The sequence below is a fragment of the Pinus tabuliformis genome, chromosome 1_2, assembly GCF_031772625.1.
Source record: "Pinus tabuliformis cultivar Carrire ecotype Pingquan chromosome 1_2, CPIR1, whole genome shotgun sequence".
Lineage (NCBI taxonomy): Eukaryota > Viridiplantae > Streptophyta > Pinopsida > Pinales > Pinaceae > Pinus > Pinus tabuliformis.
Window position 1 is genome coordinate 815929970 of NC_142298.1, and position 19974 is coordinate 815949943.

Here is a 19974-nt window from a genome sequence, read left to right on the forward strand (position 1 = left end):
TGAAAGCATAAGTGATTGATCATGCATGCAAACATTGAATGAAATATTCAATAAACATAGAGACATGCATGTGGGAGAAGCGAGTCGCCGAATCGGCGACCGTTCAAGCAAAACAGTTTCATGCATGCGACAACAGTGAGATAACAACAAAAACTAAAATGGTGCTAGTACAAGCTAGTATGCATGTAAATGATAACAAGCGTTCAAACAAATCAAGCAAACAACACTCACACAAGCAAAAACACAAAAGGCGACATAAATGATGAAAAAGACAAGTTGAGACCACTTACCCGTGAATAGCTGAGTCGGATGTGTCGAAGAGCCCTGGATGTGTTGTGGGATGTCAGAGCTCCAAGATCGATGTGAATGAATGAGATTTGATGCATCGAATAAATAAGTTGGAGCTCATGACACACATGCAACAAATCTAGGAAAAAGTGATACTTGGAGGAAAGTTTCTAAATTGACTTTGCATGTAAACTTCAGATGCTAAAAATAGCTCCCTGAATCAAGGGATGCTTTTTGAATGTTTCCTTTTGCTATTTCAGGAAAAGAAAGCCATGCATGCAAGTCAAGTTTGCTTGTTCACGAGTGGAACTGGTCAACCCAACTTCTCATGCATGAGGCTGCTCAACTATTGGGAGGAAACATGCATTTCTGGATGGGAGCTGGGCTGGATGCCTAGGATATTTATGCAATTTCTGGGCTGAGCAGTTGACTGATGCTAAGGATTACGCAATTCCTGGGTTGAGCAGGCCTGCTGGGATGGATTGCGTAGTTTTCTGGGTGAAGCCTAACTGGTAGGATTGCGCAATTCTGGATCCCAGCAGGTTGTTAGACATAATTGCACAATTTCTATAGGGAAGGCTGGTTGCCCTCCAGAATTGCGCAATTTATTTGGGGAGTTTCTCAGCCTGTAGCTAGACCAATTCCAGATGAACAACTTGTGAGGGGAATGCATCAAGCTTTGATCGACAGGCTATCTTTGTGCAAGAAAATCACTGAATCTTGTGTACTTGATGAAGCAAGACAAGGTGTTGTGAAAGGTTAGCAGGGAGGCTCCAAAACGAAGCTAAGGCAAAATTTTGGAGGGTGGTTGTAGCCGCTACAAAACTTGGCGACACACTGGTAGAACTCCATCTCTCTGAATGGACCTTGTTTGTGAAAAGCAAGTCTAATACCTCCGGAAGCATTGTTCAGTTCTCAGTTCATCTTGGTTTCACATTAGCTTGATTGTAAGATGTAGCATCTGCCAAGCTCTTGGTCGATTGAGACACATTCCAAGCCAAGGAAACACAATTGTTTCGATTGGGGTTGAGGGGTATATTGGTGCACAAGCAGTATAGTCATTAGAGTCTTAGTTTCATCTCTGGTGTTGCTCCGCTGCTAGCAGGCCTGGATAATACCCAAATGAATTCACATCGGAACACAAGCATGGCTCTGCTGCCAGCGAGCCTGGTCAGTACCTTGACGGAGTTGCTTGCATCAACTCTCTGCGCAGGAATACTTTCTCTTCTTTCGTCTTATTCATTTTTCATTTTGTATTTTTTCACTTTTCATTTTTTTATTTTTCATATTTTCAACTGTGCATAGCACTTATTCATTTCAGAGGTAGAAGAGAGATCATGAATTATTGAGAGAAGAAGAGGTTTTTTCAGCATAGAAGTAGTTTATTATACCTCTGATGTGCCTATTAAGGTTCTCCCCCTCACCTTACTCTACTTGACTGAGCTGACAAGGGTTAACCCAAAAAACAACCAACTAGAGTAGGTGACACTAGTTAGCGCGCAAGCATTGTGTTTTCACCAAGGTTCTCTTCAAACAGTACGTATTTTCCTTCGACGTATCATGGACTAAAAGTAACAAGCTCTTCATATAGAGGCAAGATGATAGATAACCAAGTACTGATAGCTACACCAGGCCTCTCTTACTTCACCCAACTTGTTTCAAGAGTCATACATGGTTTCATGCGAAACTAACCTACGAACGAAACAAGAAAACAAACAAACAACAAAGCAAAGCAGAAGCAGAAGAAAAAGTGAAAGCAAAGCGAGTAAGCAAACAAGCAAGCAAACAAACTAAAAGAAAACACTACTCCTACTCCTAAGCTAACGGTGCACTGGCCTGATCACGCGAAGTGATATTTCCAATGCAGCCACTGGCGCATTGGTTGACCCATGTTGGTGAAGGCTTGGTTCGTGAGCAACCTGGTTGTGTGAACTAGCAAACAAGAAAGATATAACAATGAATACAACCACACTTCGTGTTTCAAAGTGCCCACAGGACGTAAGTGAGTGGAAGTGTATGACCAACAGTCTATGGACTTATCATGGTGTTGTTTGACACCACGTGCAACTTTGAAGCATATGCACACTCTTGACTGTGACATGCAAGCAAATGAAAGAAACAAAGACAACTTGTGTTGTGCGCGTGTGCTTTCAATGTAAGATTCCTCCAATGCATGAGTGATAGGATCGTGTAGTTCAAGTGGAGGAAGTAGGATTTGTGTGTGAGATTGATATTCAATGCATATAGATGACAGATGAGGAGCCTCAAGTGATTGAAAAATTTCCTGATCAGAAGTGAAACAAACCTACGGATAGTGAGGGTCTGACATAATCATCAGCTCAGGCTAAAGTGCCTCGACAGTCTGGAGTGTTTCAACTTCATCGTTAGATAGATCATCATAGACCAGTGGCTTCGAAAAAATGGTTGTGATAGAATCATGATCGTGATCGAATATGGGAGTAAATGGATCACGAAATCCACGATCAAAAAAATCAATGATTTCATCGACATCCTCATGATATGATGAATCAAACAAAGGGGTAGATGAAAAGCAGACAAATTTATCCTCTGTGTTTCTGGAGAAGGAAGATGAAAGATCAAGTGGATTTTCAATGAATAACTTATCCTCTCCATTTTCGGATGATGGACTGACATCTGGTGTGTCTTGTGAGTGATCAGTACAGGATCTCTATGCAGGTAGACTACAAAGAACTAAGAGGACCATCTATGTTTTGGGTGATGTGACAAGAAACTATCAGGGGATGCAAGATGAGCAATTGAAGCCATCCATAAGTACAAATTGGTAGCTTCAAAATAGTACAGAGAGACTCCCGTGTGTAGTGTGCCTCAGTGGAACAAAACCATCACCACCAATGGAAAAGATGGGTATGTGAGCATATGTGTGTGTGTGCAGAGTTGTGTGAGTTGGCATTGAAGTAGAAAGGTTGAAGAACATGAGAAGGCATAGTGTAATATAGTGGAAAAAGCAGCATAAGGACTATGTGGAGAGTTGTAAGGGTAGTGCTGAGGAGTTATCAGTGAAGAGTCCTTGATAGTGAAGTGTTGACGGTGCTGGACCCGCCAACATGTCAGGGGATCTCCCTGGTAAGAAGTCCCAATTAGACCTCAGACTGTTTGGTGTAGGAGTCCCAGCAGTGGGTCATATGGTAATGCCTTGACCGCGATTTTGCACAGAGGCAAGTAAGATAACTTTGTTGGTAGGAAGGGTGTAACAACTGCAATGAGCCAATGAAGGTGCATGAGAGCTTCTAACACACGGGGGTTGAGATGAGTGTGCCCCTTGGAAACCTATGATAACACGCAAGTTAAGAAGGGAACACACGAGAAAAGATACATCACAACATGGAAGGAAAGTTAGCAAGCAATCCAAAGTGATGGTTAAACCAACAATACATTTCAGAAAGATTCATACATACATACACAAATAGCTATACATGCATGCGTAAGAAAACCAATACATATATTATTTATAGTAAACCAAATAGCATAGTATACAATATAACATATGCATGAAACGTGTTGGCTCTTTTTATATTAATAATTGTAAGTTCGAGTCATACAATACATCCATGTCCAACCACTAGTTCTATTAGCAGAACGTTACAACAACAACCGCTTGCTCCTCCAAAGAGATGTACTAGCTCTGTGTAGTGGAGAAGCCAAGGCTCGTTACAATAGTGTCCAAGATCTCTCCAAGATAGTCTTATCGCAAGCTTGGATGACCAAAAGCCTGTACAATGAGTTATGAGGGACTATTTATAGCAAAGGGTGGGGTGACCCTTGACATTTCCTTTTGTGACAGTTCAACTACCCTCATGACTCTTCATCTACTCTATGACTGTTACATCCAACTATCGACACTTGACTTACGCTTGACATGACGTTACATTACAATGCACATGTACCTTTGTGAGACAAAATGGCTTGAGCAAGCCATGCTAGACATCACTCTAACTTAGGCAACCATGGAAGTCCAACTCCTCAACATCCTCATGATGATCAACAATAACATACTGATGCCAATATTGATAGTCCTTGATGGTGTCTGTGTGCTCCAAGGTGACATCTTTCTGGAACTTGACTCTTGCTTCCATAGAATCCAGGTACACTGCTCGGGCTCCTTTGTCCAACTCGTCTGAAAGCATACGCATCATTGTCTTCAATGCAGTCGGACCAACAACATACTTGTGCACGGTGTCTACACTGATGGGAAAGTCTGGGCTAATGATAATGCACATAAACTCATCAAAGTACGAGTCAAGCTCTAGTCAGACCCATGCCTTTGTCTTCGCCTCGAGTCAAGCTCTAGTCAGACCTATGCCTTTGTCTTCGCCTTGGTGAGAGTCCCAAGGGATGGGATCGCATGTGCGTGCACCAAAACATCCATAATCTTGAATACACATGCATGGGAAGCTTGTATACAAGTGATGAGCTACGGGAGCTCTTCATAGTTCTAGATTTGACTCCGGATGCATGCCTTCAGCTCGATTGCACTAACCTTCATCATCTTAGGCAAGTCAAGCGAAGCTCCCTTGTATCTCATCGTCCATGTTTTCATGTGATCAAAAACACCATGCAAGTTTGCCAAGATACATGCTCTTCTAGCACATCGCTGCTGCCATCCATTGAGATGGACGACTACCTTATGCATGGTACCAAACTTGGAGTACAACGCTCGCATAACTATGTCAAGGGAAGATAATTCATCTAGTATTTCCTTCTTCAGTTCATCTTGGGTAGATGTTGTCACCAACTTTCCTCCTTGCTTGGCCGTCTGTAGTTCCTTAACCATTCGCTCATTCTCAACTATAAAAAAGTGAACACTTGAGCTAGTAGCTTCGACATACACTCTGGTAGCATCGGCCAAGGCTGCTAGATGTTTGTGCACGTCAGACACAATCACTCGTTCCTCAATTTGCATAGGAGATGTATGATCATCCGGAGTCGACACTCTACGCGACTGCATAACTCTATGTTGAGACTCATTGAATGAGATGTTGTGCATCTCTCCTTCCGACTAATCTCCAAGGATGTCAGTGCCTCCTTGGTCACTTGAGACTTGCTCATCATCTGGATGCGGTGAAGCAGGTAAGTCAACCTCTTGGTGGTGAGGCATGAGGTCGATATTCTGTTCCAATTCTCGTTGCTCCATATCTGTATCCAACTGTTCAAGTGCTTTCTCTATCTTGTGAGAAAATTCCTTCTCCTACAATGGTTCACCTTGTCTGCCTGATGCCAGCTATTCTCATGAATCCACTACCTGTATGGGCATTGTTTCATTTGTTTGCACATGTTGCGTCCTCTACTGTACTTGTTGTTGCTGCACTTCCCTCTCCTTTTTGTGCATCTCTTATTCCTTTCAGAATTGCTCCTTCAACTCATGCAACTCCTTCTCTGTCTCTTCCATCCTTCATTTCTCCCTCTGCCTTTGTGCGAGAATCTTGTTGCATTGTTGCCTCTTTGCCTCTATAGCCATAGCTTGTTTTTCCACAAGTTGATCTGATCGGAAATTGCATCTTTTCTCCTCCTCCATGCAGTCGAAAATATTCCTCTTTCTCATGTAGCGCATTGGTATGCTTGCCTCTGCTACTATCTCTGCTGGTGCTGGTGCTCTCCACGATGTTGCTTCATGTTTCTTTTCTAACCACTCCACAACGAAGCCGACCTATTCATTGGGTCTGGAGAAACTGTAGAAATATCTCCATGGGTCCTCCTCCACCCAATGGCATGCCCCATGGATCCAGTTGAACTATACTCTCGTGTAGTGATCTTTCACAATACAATTTGGGTCATACAGATTGTAACTTCGGAGGTCAAATGGATACTTCTTCATCTGTTCAACTTCGACTTCCGCTTGCTTGAAACTCCGGATCTCATATAACCTAATCTGCAATGGAAGAGGAGGCCAAGGTGCCTTCTTCTTCCGATGCAGACTAGCTGTAAATCCTACTGAGATGTGATATTATACTTCCTGCATGACGAGTATGTCCAAGGAAAACTTCGGTAGAACATGCAGAGGCTTCGCCGTGCTGAACATCCGTATGATGGTGTCAGATGGTGAGGCATACCAATCAGCAATGTCTATTAGTGCCTCCATTGCTGCCCTCGACATGAAGGGTGGATCTTGTTCGAATATCATTTTGTAAACTAGGGTGACAAAATGATCAGACAGTCATGTGATAACTCTTCTAAAGCTGCATTCAGACAACAACTTACAATATGTGTTCACAGCAGTCTTCGTCGATGACCAAGCCCACTCTAAGCTTGGGAACTCCTTTCGGGCATAGATTGCATCTAAGATATAGGTGGACATGTAGATCTCTGCTTGCATACCTTCGGGTGAGTGTCAAGCCCTCGTTACATGTTCCTTCAACTAATGGGCCAACATGCCGGACCAGTTACATGGTTTTCCTTCTCTGGCCAGTTGGTCCAGTGCGATCACCCAACTCTGTGGGAAGTTTTCTGTGCTTTCTTGAACATACATTCAACATGAAAATATGACCAAGTTTTGATACACCTTCCGCAGTATCTTCATCTTGTAGATCTCGTTGGGTGTCAACCTGAATCTAGCTGGCTCCTTTACCCAGGTCTTCAAGATTTCTCTAGAGTTTGCATTGCTACTGGATATGCTGAAGGGAGTCTCCATGATAGTCACAGGCTTCAACATCTGATACGTCACATCATAATCCTATGCCCAAAAGGTTGCAATCTTCATCTCACTGACACTTCTCAAAGTCATCATCTTGGGATCAGTGTGCGAGACGATCCAGTGTATCATGTCCGCGCATGGGAACGCGAGGTATTTGCATGCAATCCGGTACAAGCTGGACTTGTTAATGTTCACATACACCTGGATATCTTCAAGGTCTTCCCTAAAAGTGCTTGCAAATTCTTCATTGACTTCTTTCCATTTCATGTTGATGTCCTTGTCTAGAAACAACTTGGTATCTTCATAGATCGGTAGACATGCAGACACCTACTCAACTGTTGCTCCAGTTGCACTTCCGTTAGTGTCCTTCAATCCTGCTCTCTTGGAGGCCATTGATCCTGTACTGCTAAGAGGCAGATGAACACCTGAAAGATCTAGAGAGAAAGCAACATGCATGCAAAGCAATCTGCCAGTGAAAACCAAGGCAAATTCGGGGAATGACATAATACATACACGGGAATGATAGACAAAGATTTCACAATTTCTTTTGGGATGCTGGGTGGCTGGCTACTAGAACTGCTTAAGAGGCAGTCTGGGCTGTCTAGGAGGCAAGACTGGCTGTTGTATTTGTGCAATGTGCAATCCAGACTGACTACTGACTGCTAGGGTTGCACAATGCACAATTCCAGCTGGCAATGACTACATGCTTAGGGACTGCATTACGCAATTTTCTGGGCCAGTAGTCACTGTCCCTTAGAAATGTGAAAATCAGTCCTGGAGGACAATGTTTGGGCAGAAATGCACATTTCTGGAGAGGAATACAAAGCCTTCCTTCCCCGTATTGCGCAATGTTGTCTTGGTGAGGGAGAGTCTAGGTCAAGGCTAACCAGACTCGCCGATGATCCAGGTGGATCTTCAGATACAATGGCATGGAAACTCAAAAATCAAAGTGATCAGAATAAAGCCAACTCAAGACCAGAATGTGGATCTCGTCTTTCTGATTCCAACGGTACTTCAATCCAAGTCCGAATGACGAAGTTATTGCAAAAAGAAGGGCTCTTCAATCCTTAAGAAAATGAGGAATTTCCTTTGAAAAATGGGTCTTAAAGCCTTAAAGGAAAATCGCAATCGAAGGTTGCATGAGGGCGGACTTAAGCATTGGGCCATGGAACCCCCAATCACCGATCTCTGATTAGATCGGATCAGCAGATAGGAGGCAATAACAATCGGCGGTCATATATATATATATATATATATATATATATATATATATATATATATATATATATATATATATATATATATCATCGGTGCAATCGGATCGGCGATACACCGATCGACGGAACCATTATCGGGGCGATGTATGAGCAGGACCGACGCGATCGGCCGATGCCGATGTCGGTGATCGATGATCGGCAGTCGACCCTTCCCCGTGAACAGGACCTATGGACCAGCGAAATGCCGATCCACAACCTCAGCATGAACCCGATACAGACTATAAGCCGATTTAATAATATTTGAGGTCCGACATATGGTTTTTGGGCAGATTTGCAGTGTTTTTTGAGGATTTGAAGTCTTATCAAAGCAATGATAAACAAGCCATTTTCAGGAACGGTTGCACCCGCCGATCCTTCCACTCTACCAACCTCTCTTATTAACCAGGCATGCCCCGTTTTAAATGGGATCTTGTCCGAAAATCTTTTATAAAAGAGGATCAATGTAAGAGCATGGGAAGAGGCGTTTTTATGGTTGTGGCACACTATTTCGTAGAGGTTGAGAGCAATTATTGATCTTTTTTGAACAGTTACACACTCCAGCCCTCTTCTACAACTGCGAGAAGCTTTGGCGCTGCATACCACTCCATCTCTAGCATTCATTTCATAGCCATAAGGCAGATTGGAGGTATAAGCCTCTTTATGGACAGATTGATGAATGTAATTCTGTTTATTCATGCCATTTAATAAGAAAGGCCTCCCCATTGTTGAGTTGGGCCCAAAGACGTAGTCCAAACTGGATGAACTCTGTTATCAAGCCTTGGTGTCTTCTTTTGTGCCTTTTATGTGTTTCCTTCTTCTTTTCATATGTGCACATTTATGTGTTAAGCTGCAATTTTATATGTAATTCTTTTTTATACATCTATAAGTGAAAACATCCTGGATCAAGTGGTATCAAAGCAGGGCTTTTTAGATGTGAGTTGCATGTTTGTATGCTAACAAGAGGTAGGCTTCAAAGAGGTGAAGGGAATCTAGAACCTTTCGATCCAGAGGCAGGGCGTGCACCTCGAAGAAGAAACATGGCTGAAGAGGAAGCTCGTATTGAAGAGGAGCGCAATTTCAGAAAGACTATCTATTCAATGGCAGATAATATCAGAAAGCTGGTTATAAGACTGGAAAAATATGAAGAGAGGAATCCAGAAGGACAAGGTTCAGCACATGGGAATGATGGAGAAGAACCCCCTCCTTCTCCTTCTAGTGGTGAAGGTTCTTCTTCCCCACACCACCATAATCAGAGAAATCCAAAGGATGCATCTAAGAAACCTTTTTTTAAATTAGATGTTAAATTTGATCTTCCTGTGTTTAATGGTGAAAGTAACGCAAAAAAGCTTAACAATTGGATCAGGCAGATTGAGGTTTATTGCAGGATTCAACAAATTGTAGAGGATGAGGCAAAAATCTAGCTGGCCTCTCTACAGCTGGGCAACACAGCTCTCGTTTGGTGGGAGAGTAAATTGCAGAGCAGTAAAAATGTGGGTAAGCTCTTTTCCTCATGGTTCGATTTTACTTTTGCGTTAAAGGAACAATTTTATCCCTTAGGATACAAACAGAAAGCTTTGATGAATTGGAAATATTTAAGGCAAGGCAAAGGGCAGGATGTTCAGAGTTTTACAAAAGAATTTAGGAAGCAAGCACTGAATTTGGGTATTGCACTAGATACACCTGAAGTTGTAACTAAGTATATTGGCTCACTGCATAGTTATATTCAGAATTCATTATTGTTGTTTGAACCAACCACTATTGACACAGCTAGTGTGAAAGCAATTCATATTGAAAACAGAGGCAAGAATGAAAGAGAGGACCAATCTAGAAAGCCACCGTTCAAACCTTCCAATGGCAAGTCCAAAGCGAAATGGAAAGGGAAGGAGAATAAAATAGCAGCAACCAAAGAGGGAGAACGACCTTATTGCAATCATTGCAAGAGAGAAGGGCACGATGATGACCACTGCTGGAAGTAGCACCCAGAAAAATGCCCAAATAAGTATGGAGGAAAAGGGAAGCAGAAAACAGTGGCAGCATCACAGCAATACCTTGGATCAGATTTAGGAGATGAAGCGCTGGTCACAACAGCGGGAACAAAAGGTACCTTTACACCTCTTGTTGATTCTAAATCACAAGGAAGCACCAGTTCTGTAGATGAGTCCATTTCAAATGATAGAAAAAGGATTGAATTATTTCATATCAGAGTTGTAGTAAATCATACCAAAGTAGAAACTCTGTTTGATATGGGGTCCCAAGCAAATTTGATTGCAGAATCCTTGGTAAAGAAGCTTGGCTTAGAAACAAAACCGCACCGAAAGCCTTATCCACTGGGATGGATACATGATAAAGCTAAATTGAATGTAACCCAACAGTGCAAGCTAAAATTTGTGATTGCTTCTAAGCTGGTAGATGAAGTAGAGATGGATGTTATACCACTGGACATCTATGGCATGGTATTGGGGAGCCCCTACCTATATGACATAAAAGCTATCTTTTTCCGCCATGAGAATAAATACCACATCGCGAAGGATGGGGTAGAATATATAGTGTGGGCTCATCAGAACAAAATTAATGCCAGCCTCATAAGTGCTGGGCAGATGAAACAACTGGTGAACTCCAGCAAGGCATGCATGCTTATGGTCGTCAGGGAAAAGGAGGCCGAATTTGCAGATGCATTCCAAGGCTGCGATAGTAAGCATAAACAAGAATTGATGGATTTAATTGCTGATTATAATGAAATGTTTCAGGAGCCGTGGGGATTACCTCCAAAGAGGGAAGTCCAACACGAAATCCACCTGTTGCATGACGCCCCTCTACCGAATATCGACATGTATAGGATGTCGGCAGTTGAAATGGAGGAGATTAAGCGGCAACTGCAGGAATTGCTGGACCAAGGCGTAATCAGGACGAGCTCCTCTCCATGCGGGTCACCGATTGTTCTAGTGCCAAAGAAGGACAGTAGCTAGAGGATGTGCATGGACTACCGTGCGCTCAACAAAATATCAGAAAAAAATCGCTATCCCCTCCCACGCATAGATGATTTATTGGATCAATTAAAAAATGATGTATATTTCACAAAAATGGATCTGCGCAGTGGCTATCGCCAGGTCTGAATTGCGGAGCAGGATGTGTGGAAAACCACTTTCAAAATCAAGTAGGGGATGTTTGAATGGATGGTAATGCTATTCGGGCTTTGCAACTCTCCAACCACCTTTATGCGGGTTATGAATCATATATTTCAGCCTTTCATTGATGAGTTTGTTCTTGTATATTTAGATGATATACTTGTTTTCAGCAAGAGTTGGTTTGAACATATGAGTCATGTAAAGAAAGTGCTTGATGTACTGAAGAAAGAAAAATTCTTTGTAAAATTGTCAAAGTGTGAGTTCGGGAAAACCTCTTTGGGTTACCTAGGTCATATTGTTGGTCATGGTCAGTTAAAAACTGATCCTGCTAAAGTTGAAGCAATTGTAAATTGGCCTAAGCCTACTAGTGTAACTGAGGTCTGTAGCTTTCTAGGTGCAGTCCAGTATTGGAGGAGATTTATTGCTAATTTCTCTATTATTGCAGCACCTTTGCACACATTGACAAGTGTGAAACAAGTCTTCCAATGGGGAGGACGACAGCAGAAGTCCTTCAAAACATTGAAGGAGACAATTAGCACTGCGCCAGTCTTAGCCTTATCCAATCTCCAACAGCGGTTTGAGATCGAAACTGATGCCAGTAGTTATGCCATGGGAGCTGTACTAATGCAGCAAAAGAAGCTGATTTGTTACCATTCTGAGAAGTTTTCGCAAGCTGTGATAAACTATCCCACCTATGACAAGGAGCTTTATGCCTTGGTGCAGAGTGTGAAAAAGTGGAAACACTACCTGATCGGCAAGGAAACGATCATCCATACAGATCATCAGCCCTTGCAGTAACTTCAGTCACAAACCAAGTTGTAGCAAACTCGTCATTTCAAGTGGATGGGCTTTCTTCAACAGTTTCATCTGGTAATAAAGTATAAGAAGGACACTAGCAATAAAGTGGCCGATATGCTATCTAGCCCTCCTATTTCTGCTTCTATTATTTTTCATAATGCTTCGTTGTATTTTGAAAGTTATGCTGAACAATATGCTAATGATGATGACTTTAAGGAGGCTTATGCAACACTAACCTATGGTTCACAGGTGGACAACTATCACTTGTAGGGGAAATTGTTGTATCACCTTGGTAAATTGTGTATTCCCACAGGAGAAAGAGTGCATGTAATTCGAGAGGACCACACCTCTCTTGTGTCTGGACACTTTGGTGTCGAGAAGACTTTAAGTCATGTACAAAGATTTTTCTTTTGGCCTCATATGAAAAACATTGTGACTCACTATGTAAAGGGTTGTGTGATGTGTTCTGTTTCATAGCCCTCTAATAGAAAACTTGGGCTCTACACACCACTCCCTATTCCGAGTCGCCCATGGGAAAGTGTGTCAATGGACTTTGTAGGAGGTTTACCTTTGTCTAGGAAGGGTCACGACTATTTGTATATCATCATTGACCGTTTTAGCAAAATGTGTATTTTTATGCCTTGTAAAATGTAGATTACTGCAGAGCAGACTGCTTCTCTTTTCTTTCAGTATGTTTGGGTCCACTTTGGATTACCCACATCAATTGTGTCAGATCGAGACTCTCGCTTCCTTGGAGAGTTCTGGACCAGCTTGTGGAGGATGATGGATACCAAACTGAAAAGAAGAATAACATTTCACCCGCAGATCGACGGGCAGGCAGAGGTTGTTAACCGTACCATGGTACACTTATTACGAGGCTATTGTGGGAAACATCCCAAGTTGTGGGATGAAAATCTCCCCTATATACAACATTCCTACAACCGAGCAGTGCATTCATCGACACAATGTTCACCATTCGAGATATGATTTGGTTACCTACCAAAGGACCCTTTAGACATGGTCTTTGGAAGGGAGGATGGCTCCAGTGGACGAAATGATAAAGACAAAGCTCAACAGTTCATTCAGCGAATCCAAATGATTCACCAAGGAGTGCAAGAGCAGTTGGAAAAGAGCCAAGCCCGTTACAAGGCTCAACATGACAAACACCGAGTTGACCATTAATTCCAAGTGGGCGATAAGGTGTGGTTCCACATTAGCAAAGACAGGATGAAGGGAGAAGGAAAGAAGTTGCGGCCAATCCGGTATGGATCATTCACCATATTGGAGAAGATTGGGAACAATGCCTTTCGTCTTGACTTGCCATTATATATGCAAATGTACTCAGTAGTGAATGTGGAGAACCTGAAGCTGTATGAACCACCTTTGATCATGGAAACTAATGAGGTGGGCATAGTTATTACCATCGATGTTTTTTCACCTGAATATCTCAATGAGTTGCCCAAAGACATCATCCTCGATAGAAGAACCAGGACTTCACGGTGAGGAGATGTGGGATACCTTCGAGTTGGATTCAAGGGAATGCATCCCAGTAAGGCCAGATGGCTAGAGAAAGAAAAAATGAGGGCACAGTACCCTCACTTACCAATTGACTAATGAAAATCTTTTGGCAGTCCAAAAGCTCCTCAATGGGGAGGATTGATCCAGGTGGATCTTCAGATACAATGGCATGGAAACTCAGAAATAAAAGTGATGAGAATAAAGTCAACTCAAGACCATAATGTAGATGTCATCTTTCTGATTCCAATGGTGCAAACGGTACTTCAATCCGAGTACGGATGATGAAGTTATTGCAAAAAGAAGGGATCTTCAATCCTTAAGAAAATGAGGAATTTCCTTTGAAAAATGGGTCTTAAAGCCTTAAAGGCAAATCAAAATTGGAGGTCGCATGAGGGTGGACTTAAGCATTGGGCCATGGAACCCCCAATCACTGATCCCCAACTAGATCGGATTGGCGGATCGGAGGCAATCACAATCGGCGGTTATATATATATATATATATATATATATATATATATATATATATATATATATATATATATATATATATATATATATGCTTATATCGGCAATCGGGCAGTCGGATCGGCGATGCACCGATTGGCGGAACCATTATCGGGGCGATATATGAGTGGGATCGACGTGATCGGCCAACACTGATATCGGCGATCGGCAATCGGTGGTCAATCGTTCCCCGTGAATAGGACCTATGGACCAGCGAAACGCCGATCCGCGACCTCAACGTGGACCCGATACAGACTATAAGCCGATTTAATAATATTTTAGGTTCGAGCATATGGTTTTTGGGCAGATTTGTAGTGTTTTCCGAGGTTTTGTAGTCTTATCAAAGCAACAATAAATAGGCCATTTTCAGGAACAGTTGCGCCCACCAATCCTTCCATTCTACCAACCTCTCTTATTAACCAGGCATGCCCTGTTTTAAATGGGATCTTGTCCGAAAATCCTTTATAAAAGAGGTTCAATGGAAGAGCACGGGAAGATGCATTTTTATAGTTGCGTCACGCTATTTCACAGAGGCTGAGAGCAATTATTGATCTGTTTTGAATAGTTACACACTCTAGCCCTCTTCTACAGCTGTGGGAAGTTTTGGTGCTGCATACCACTCCATCTCCGACATTCATTTCATAGCCATCAGGCAAATTGGAGGTATAAGCCTCTTTATGGACAGATTGATGAATGTAATTCTATTTATTCATGCCATTTAATAGAAAGGCCTCGCCATTGTTAAGCTGGGCCCAGAGACGTAGCCCAAATTGGACGAACTCTGTTATTAAGCCTTGGTGTCTTATTTTGTGCATTTTATGTGTTTCCGTCTTCTTTCCATATGTGCACATTTATGTGTTAAGCTGCAATTTTATATGCAATTCTTTTCTATACATCTATAAGCGAAAACATCTTGGATCAGACGACGAGCAACTAAAAGAAAATGTGAAAGTGGATGCATGGTGACACTAAGTGAAAGCAGAAGTGATTGATCGTGCATGCAAAATTTTTATGAAAGATTCAGAAAACAAATCAACATGCATGTGGGTGAAGCAAGTCACCGAATCGACGACTGTTCATGCAAAACAGTTTCATGCATGCGACAGAAGTGAGATAACAATGAAAACTAAAACGGTGCTAGTACAAGCTAGTATGCATGTAAATGGTAGCAAGCATTCAAAGAAATCAAGCAAGCAACACTCACACAAGCGGAAACACAAAAAGCAACATAAATGCTGAAAAATACAAGTTGAGACCACTTACGGTGAATAGCTGAGTCGGATGTGTCAAAGAGTCATGGATGTGCTGTGGGATGTCAAAGCTCCAAGATTGATGTGAATGAATGAGCTCTGATGCGTTGAATAAATAAGTTTGAGTTCATGATGCGCATGCCACAAATCTAGGAAAAAGCGACACTTGGAGGCAACTTTCTAAAATGATTTTGCATGTAAACTCCAGCTGCTAAAAATAGCTCCTTGAATTAAGGGATTCTTTTTGCACGTTGCCTTTTTCTATTCCAGAAAAAGCAAGCCATGCATGCAAGTCAAGTTTCCTTGGTCCCGAGTGGAATTGGTCAACCCAACTGCTCATGCATAAGGCTGCTCAATTGCTTGGAGAAAATATCCATTTTTGGATGGGAGATGGGCTGGCTGCCCAGGATATTTGCGTAATTTCTGGGCAGAGCAGCTGACTTCTGCTCAAGATTGCACAATTCCTGGGCTGAGTAGGCCTGCTGGGAAGGATTGCGCAGTTTTCTGGGTGAAGCCTAACTAGAAGGATTGTGAAATTCTGGAGCCCAACAGGTTGTAGACAAAATTGTGCAATTTCTAGAGGTAAGGTTGGTTTCCCTCGAGAATTATGCAATTTCTTTGGGAGATGCTCAGCCTGCAGCTGGACCAAGTTTGGATGAACAACCTATGAGGGGAATGTATCAAGCTTGATCAACAGGCTGTCTTTCTGCAAGAAAATCACTTAAGCTTGTGTACTTGACGAAGCAAGACAAGGTGTTGTGAAAGGTTAGTAGGGAGGCCCCAAAACGAAGCTAAGGAAAAATTTTGGAGGGTGGTTGTAGCCAATATAGCATGAAGGTAGAGCGTAGAGGATGTGTTTCTGTGAACAAAAAGAGGAGATCTACTGCAAGTGAGCATAGAAGGAAGAGTTCAAAATTCAATGTGCAAGTATCCATCGTTGGTATTTTACTTTTATTAGTGTATGCCTCTATTTTCAGTTTGAAAATTCTATGAAATAGTAAAACAATGGCAAGGGCAGGTTGGTGCTTGCACACTAAAGTGGTTGGTTCCTCTAGGCAAGTTAGTGCTTTCTAACTAAAGGGGGTCGGTGCCTCCTGTGAGTGGGTGCTCACAAAACAAACATTTGAAATTAAGTGGGTGCTTAATTTAGATCATAAACAAACAACAAATTGGTGTTTTTTTCCCTTTGGGTTTCCACGCGAAAAACATTTTGTCAAATGTTTTCTACTCATGTGATTTTTGTTTGAACATGTGTGTCTGAAATCTTGTTGGCTCACCGTATTTGTGCATGAATGCTCTCACAAGTTAAAAGAATATAAGAAGGGACTAAAAGCATAATAAGAAAAAGAAAAGAGTTTCTTAATTACTGATTCAGCCCACCTTCTCAATAGTTCCTTATTTCAACAATTAGTATCAGAGTAAGGTTTCCTTCAGCAACAGTTTAAACACTGGAAGGTATATCTATAAGGAATTATGTCTAGGCAAGAGAGTCAAGATGGATTTACTCAAGTAGAATACCAGTCTTTAATGGTACCAACTATGCGTTTTGGAAAGTGAGAATGGAAGCATACCTTATGTCCCTGGGAGTAGATGTTTGGACTTCAGTACTAGTAGACTACAATGTCCCTAATATTCCCCCCACTGATGCAGATGGTGAAAAATTATATGGGAATAATGCTAAAGCCACTAATTCCATTATTTTTTGTCTAAGTCAATTAGAACTTGTAAAATTTATGCATTGTAAGTTTGTGAAGGAAGTGTGGGTAAAGTTTAACCAGAGTCACGAGGGAGATGACAAAGTCAAGCAAGAAAAACTTTAGACTTTCAGGATGAGGTTTGAAAGCCTGAGAATGAATGAGAATGAAAGCATAGAAGAATACTTCCTCAGATTTGATGAAGTGACTAATATGATTAGAGGACTCGATGAAGAAGTTGAGGAAGAGATGATTGTTCATAAAATATTAAGATCTCTACCCATGAGATTTAATGCCAAAATATTAGCTATTGAGGAAATGGCTAACTTAAAGGATCTCAACATGGATCAACTGCATGGTACTCTCACAACCTATGAGATGAGAGTAGGAATAGAGAAATTTGAACCAAAGGAAGCGTTGTTAAAAGTATCCAAAAAGGGAAAGGAGCACAAAGATCATCAATACAACTCTAGTTGTGAATCTGATCAGGAGTTGGCTCAACTAGCCAGAAAAATGAAGCGTGGCTCAGGAAAATATAAAGGGAAGTTGACCTTTAATTTTTTTGACTGTGGAAGAGTTGCACATTTTGCTTTCAAATTCCCTCATAAAAAAAGCGTTGAAAGGGAAGAGGATCTGAAATATGGAAAAAAAGTCCCAGACACATTAGAAGAAAAATCCCTATAAGAAGAAGGTGTTCTACTCCAAAGAGGATAACATAACACTAGAGTCAGGCTGTGAAAACTCATTGTAAAATGAGTCAGATAAGTATCTTCTTATGGCCTTTGAGACAAACTCCAAAAAATAGGGTATTATGGACTCTAAAGAGGAAGAAGAAGAAGGAGTAGTAGACCTTGAAGGGGAACTCATTAGTGCCCTTGACGAGTTGAAGAAAGTAAGGAGGAAAAATACGCAGCTGAAGGAAAAGTTATAGCATGCAGAGAAAGGTATGTATAACTCTGATAATGAGAAGTCTGCTTATCAAAATGAAAATCTTGAAGAAGATATCAAGAGCAAGGACAGTCTAGCCCTTCTACTGAAAGAAAAAGAAGGTAACTATGAGAGACTGGAAGATGAGCACAAGAAGTTGAAATAGGAGTTGCTCAAGTTCAAAAGGGAAATGATCTCATATATATGGAAATATGATATTCTGTCTTTGAAAGTTGAGCTAGAGGAGGCCAAATGAAAACAAGAGGTTTTTCAAGACATGATTCAAGAATGGGAAAAAAATGTTAGAGTCTTGAAGCAGAGGCTGTCTCTCTGAGAACCGATCTTGAGAAAGAAAAGACCAAGAAGGGTCTAAATGAAAATTTTTCTGAAGCGACAAGTAGACTAGATCAGATCTTGAATAGTCAAAGGCCCTCAAGAATTAGAACCAGTATAGGATACTCTAAGACACAAGAATATTCTATTGGGAATATAAAATTTAGCTCCGCAAGATCCAAAGAATCACAGATCTAGGAGAAGAAGCATCATGAAATAACTAATGATGAAAAAAGAGCAGTTGTGCAAAGAGGAAATCGTCAACGGAGAAAGAACCAATCAATCATACGACCAAGGTATTTTCCTGCATAATCTCATAATGCTTCCAACAATAGGAATGCCTATTTGTTTTATAGTCACTGCTATAAGTGTCATATATTTGGAAATAAAGCCATTGATTATAGAAGGATCAAAGTATAAATAATTGAAAAGCCTAGATATAATACGTAATATATTTCTAAGTCTTAAAACATTTCTCTCCGAAATCAGAATGTCTTCTCTCCCTCGCTAAGTGAAGTAAAATTCTTCAAATGTAATAATTTTGGGCACAAAGCCAGTGAGTGTAGAAGTAAGTTTGAATACTTGTCCAAGTCCCAAAATTTCAAACATACACCTATCCAAAAGGATAAAGGAAGCTGGAAACTAAAGAAAAAAAAGAGCATAAAATGTGGACTTGCCTTATGAGCTCATAATCAAGAAAACAAATGGTATGTGGATAGTGGTTGTTCCAATCATATGACTGGGGACAAGAGAAAATTTATGCTACTTAAGGAAAAGGACAGAGGAAGAAATGTCACTTGTGGAAACAACTCTCCAACAAGAATCAAGGGAAAAGGAGTAGTTAGTCTTGAAAAAAAACAGAAGCACAAAATGTGCTGTATGTAGAAGGTCTCAAGCACAATTTTCTCAGTGTTAGCCAAATGTGTGACAATGGCTATGATGTGACCTTTCGATCTAAATATTGTGAGATCCACAACATAAAGGATGAAAAACTATTGGGAAAAGCAATCAGAACCCACAATAATTTATATGTGTTTGACGATTCTGGGGTCAACTGCTATTTGATAAAAACAAGTGAAGCACGACTGTGGCACAAGAGGCTCGGGCACATGAATTTTGACATTTTGATCAAGATAAGCAAGATGGGAGTAGTGAGAGGATTACCAAGACTATAAAAGCCTGATAACACAATCTGGAAGTCATGTCATTTTGGCAAGAAGACTAGGAGATCATTCAAATAGATATTTGTGGCCCAACTAGAGAAAAAACCTCAAAAGGATAAAGGTATTTCTTGTTTCTCATTGATGATTTCACCAGTGCTACTTGGATTGTTCTCTTAAAAGAAAAATCATAAGCATTGAAGCATTGCAAGAAGTTTAAATCTCTAGTAGAAAATGAGAAAGATTTAAAGATAAAATGATTATGATCAGATAGAGGGGGAGAGTAAACCTCAAGAGATTTTGAGGAATTTTGTGAAGAGCACGAAATTAGGAGGAAATACTCAGTGGCTATAATTCTTCAGCAAAATGGAGTAGTTGAGAAGAAGAAAAAAATAATCTAGGATATGGCCCGAGCGATGTTAGATGAAGCAAGAGTGTCTCACAACTTCTG

The 19974-nt window shown here is 41.1% G+C and overlaps 1 protein-coding gene across 1 annotated transcript; it reads left to right on the plus strand.

Moving 5' to 3' along the window:
- The first annotated feature begins 10457 nt into the window (after positions 1-10457).
- Positions 10458-11180, plus strand: LOC149208403 (uncharacterized). The gene has a single exon (XM_089398329.1). It carries the CDS (start codon positions 10458-10460, stop codon positions 11178-11180), a length of 723 nt encoding a protein of 240 aa, XP_089254455.1.
- Positions 11181-19974: the final 8794 nt, after the last annotated feature.

Excerpts from the sequence above, each read along its gene's own strand:
- LOC149208403 (XM_089398329.1), top strand. The coding sequence starts at position 10,458 with ATGGGGTCCCAAGCAAATTTGATTGCAGAATCCTTGGTAAAGAAGCTT.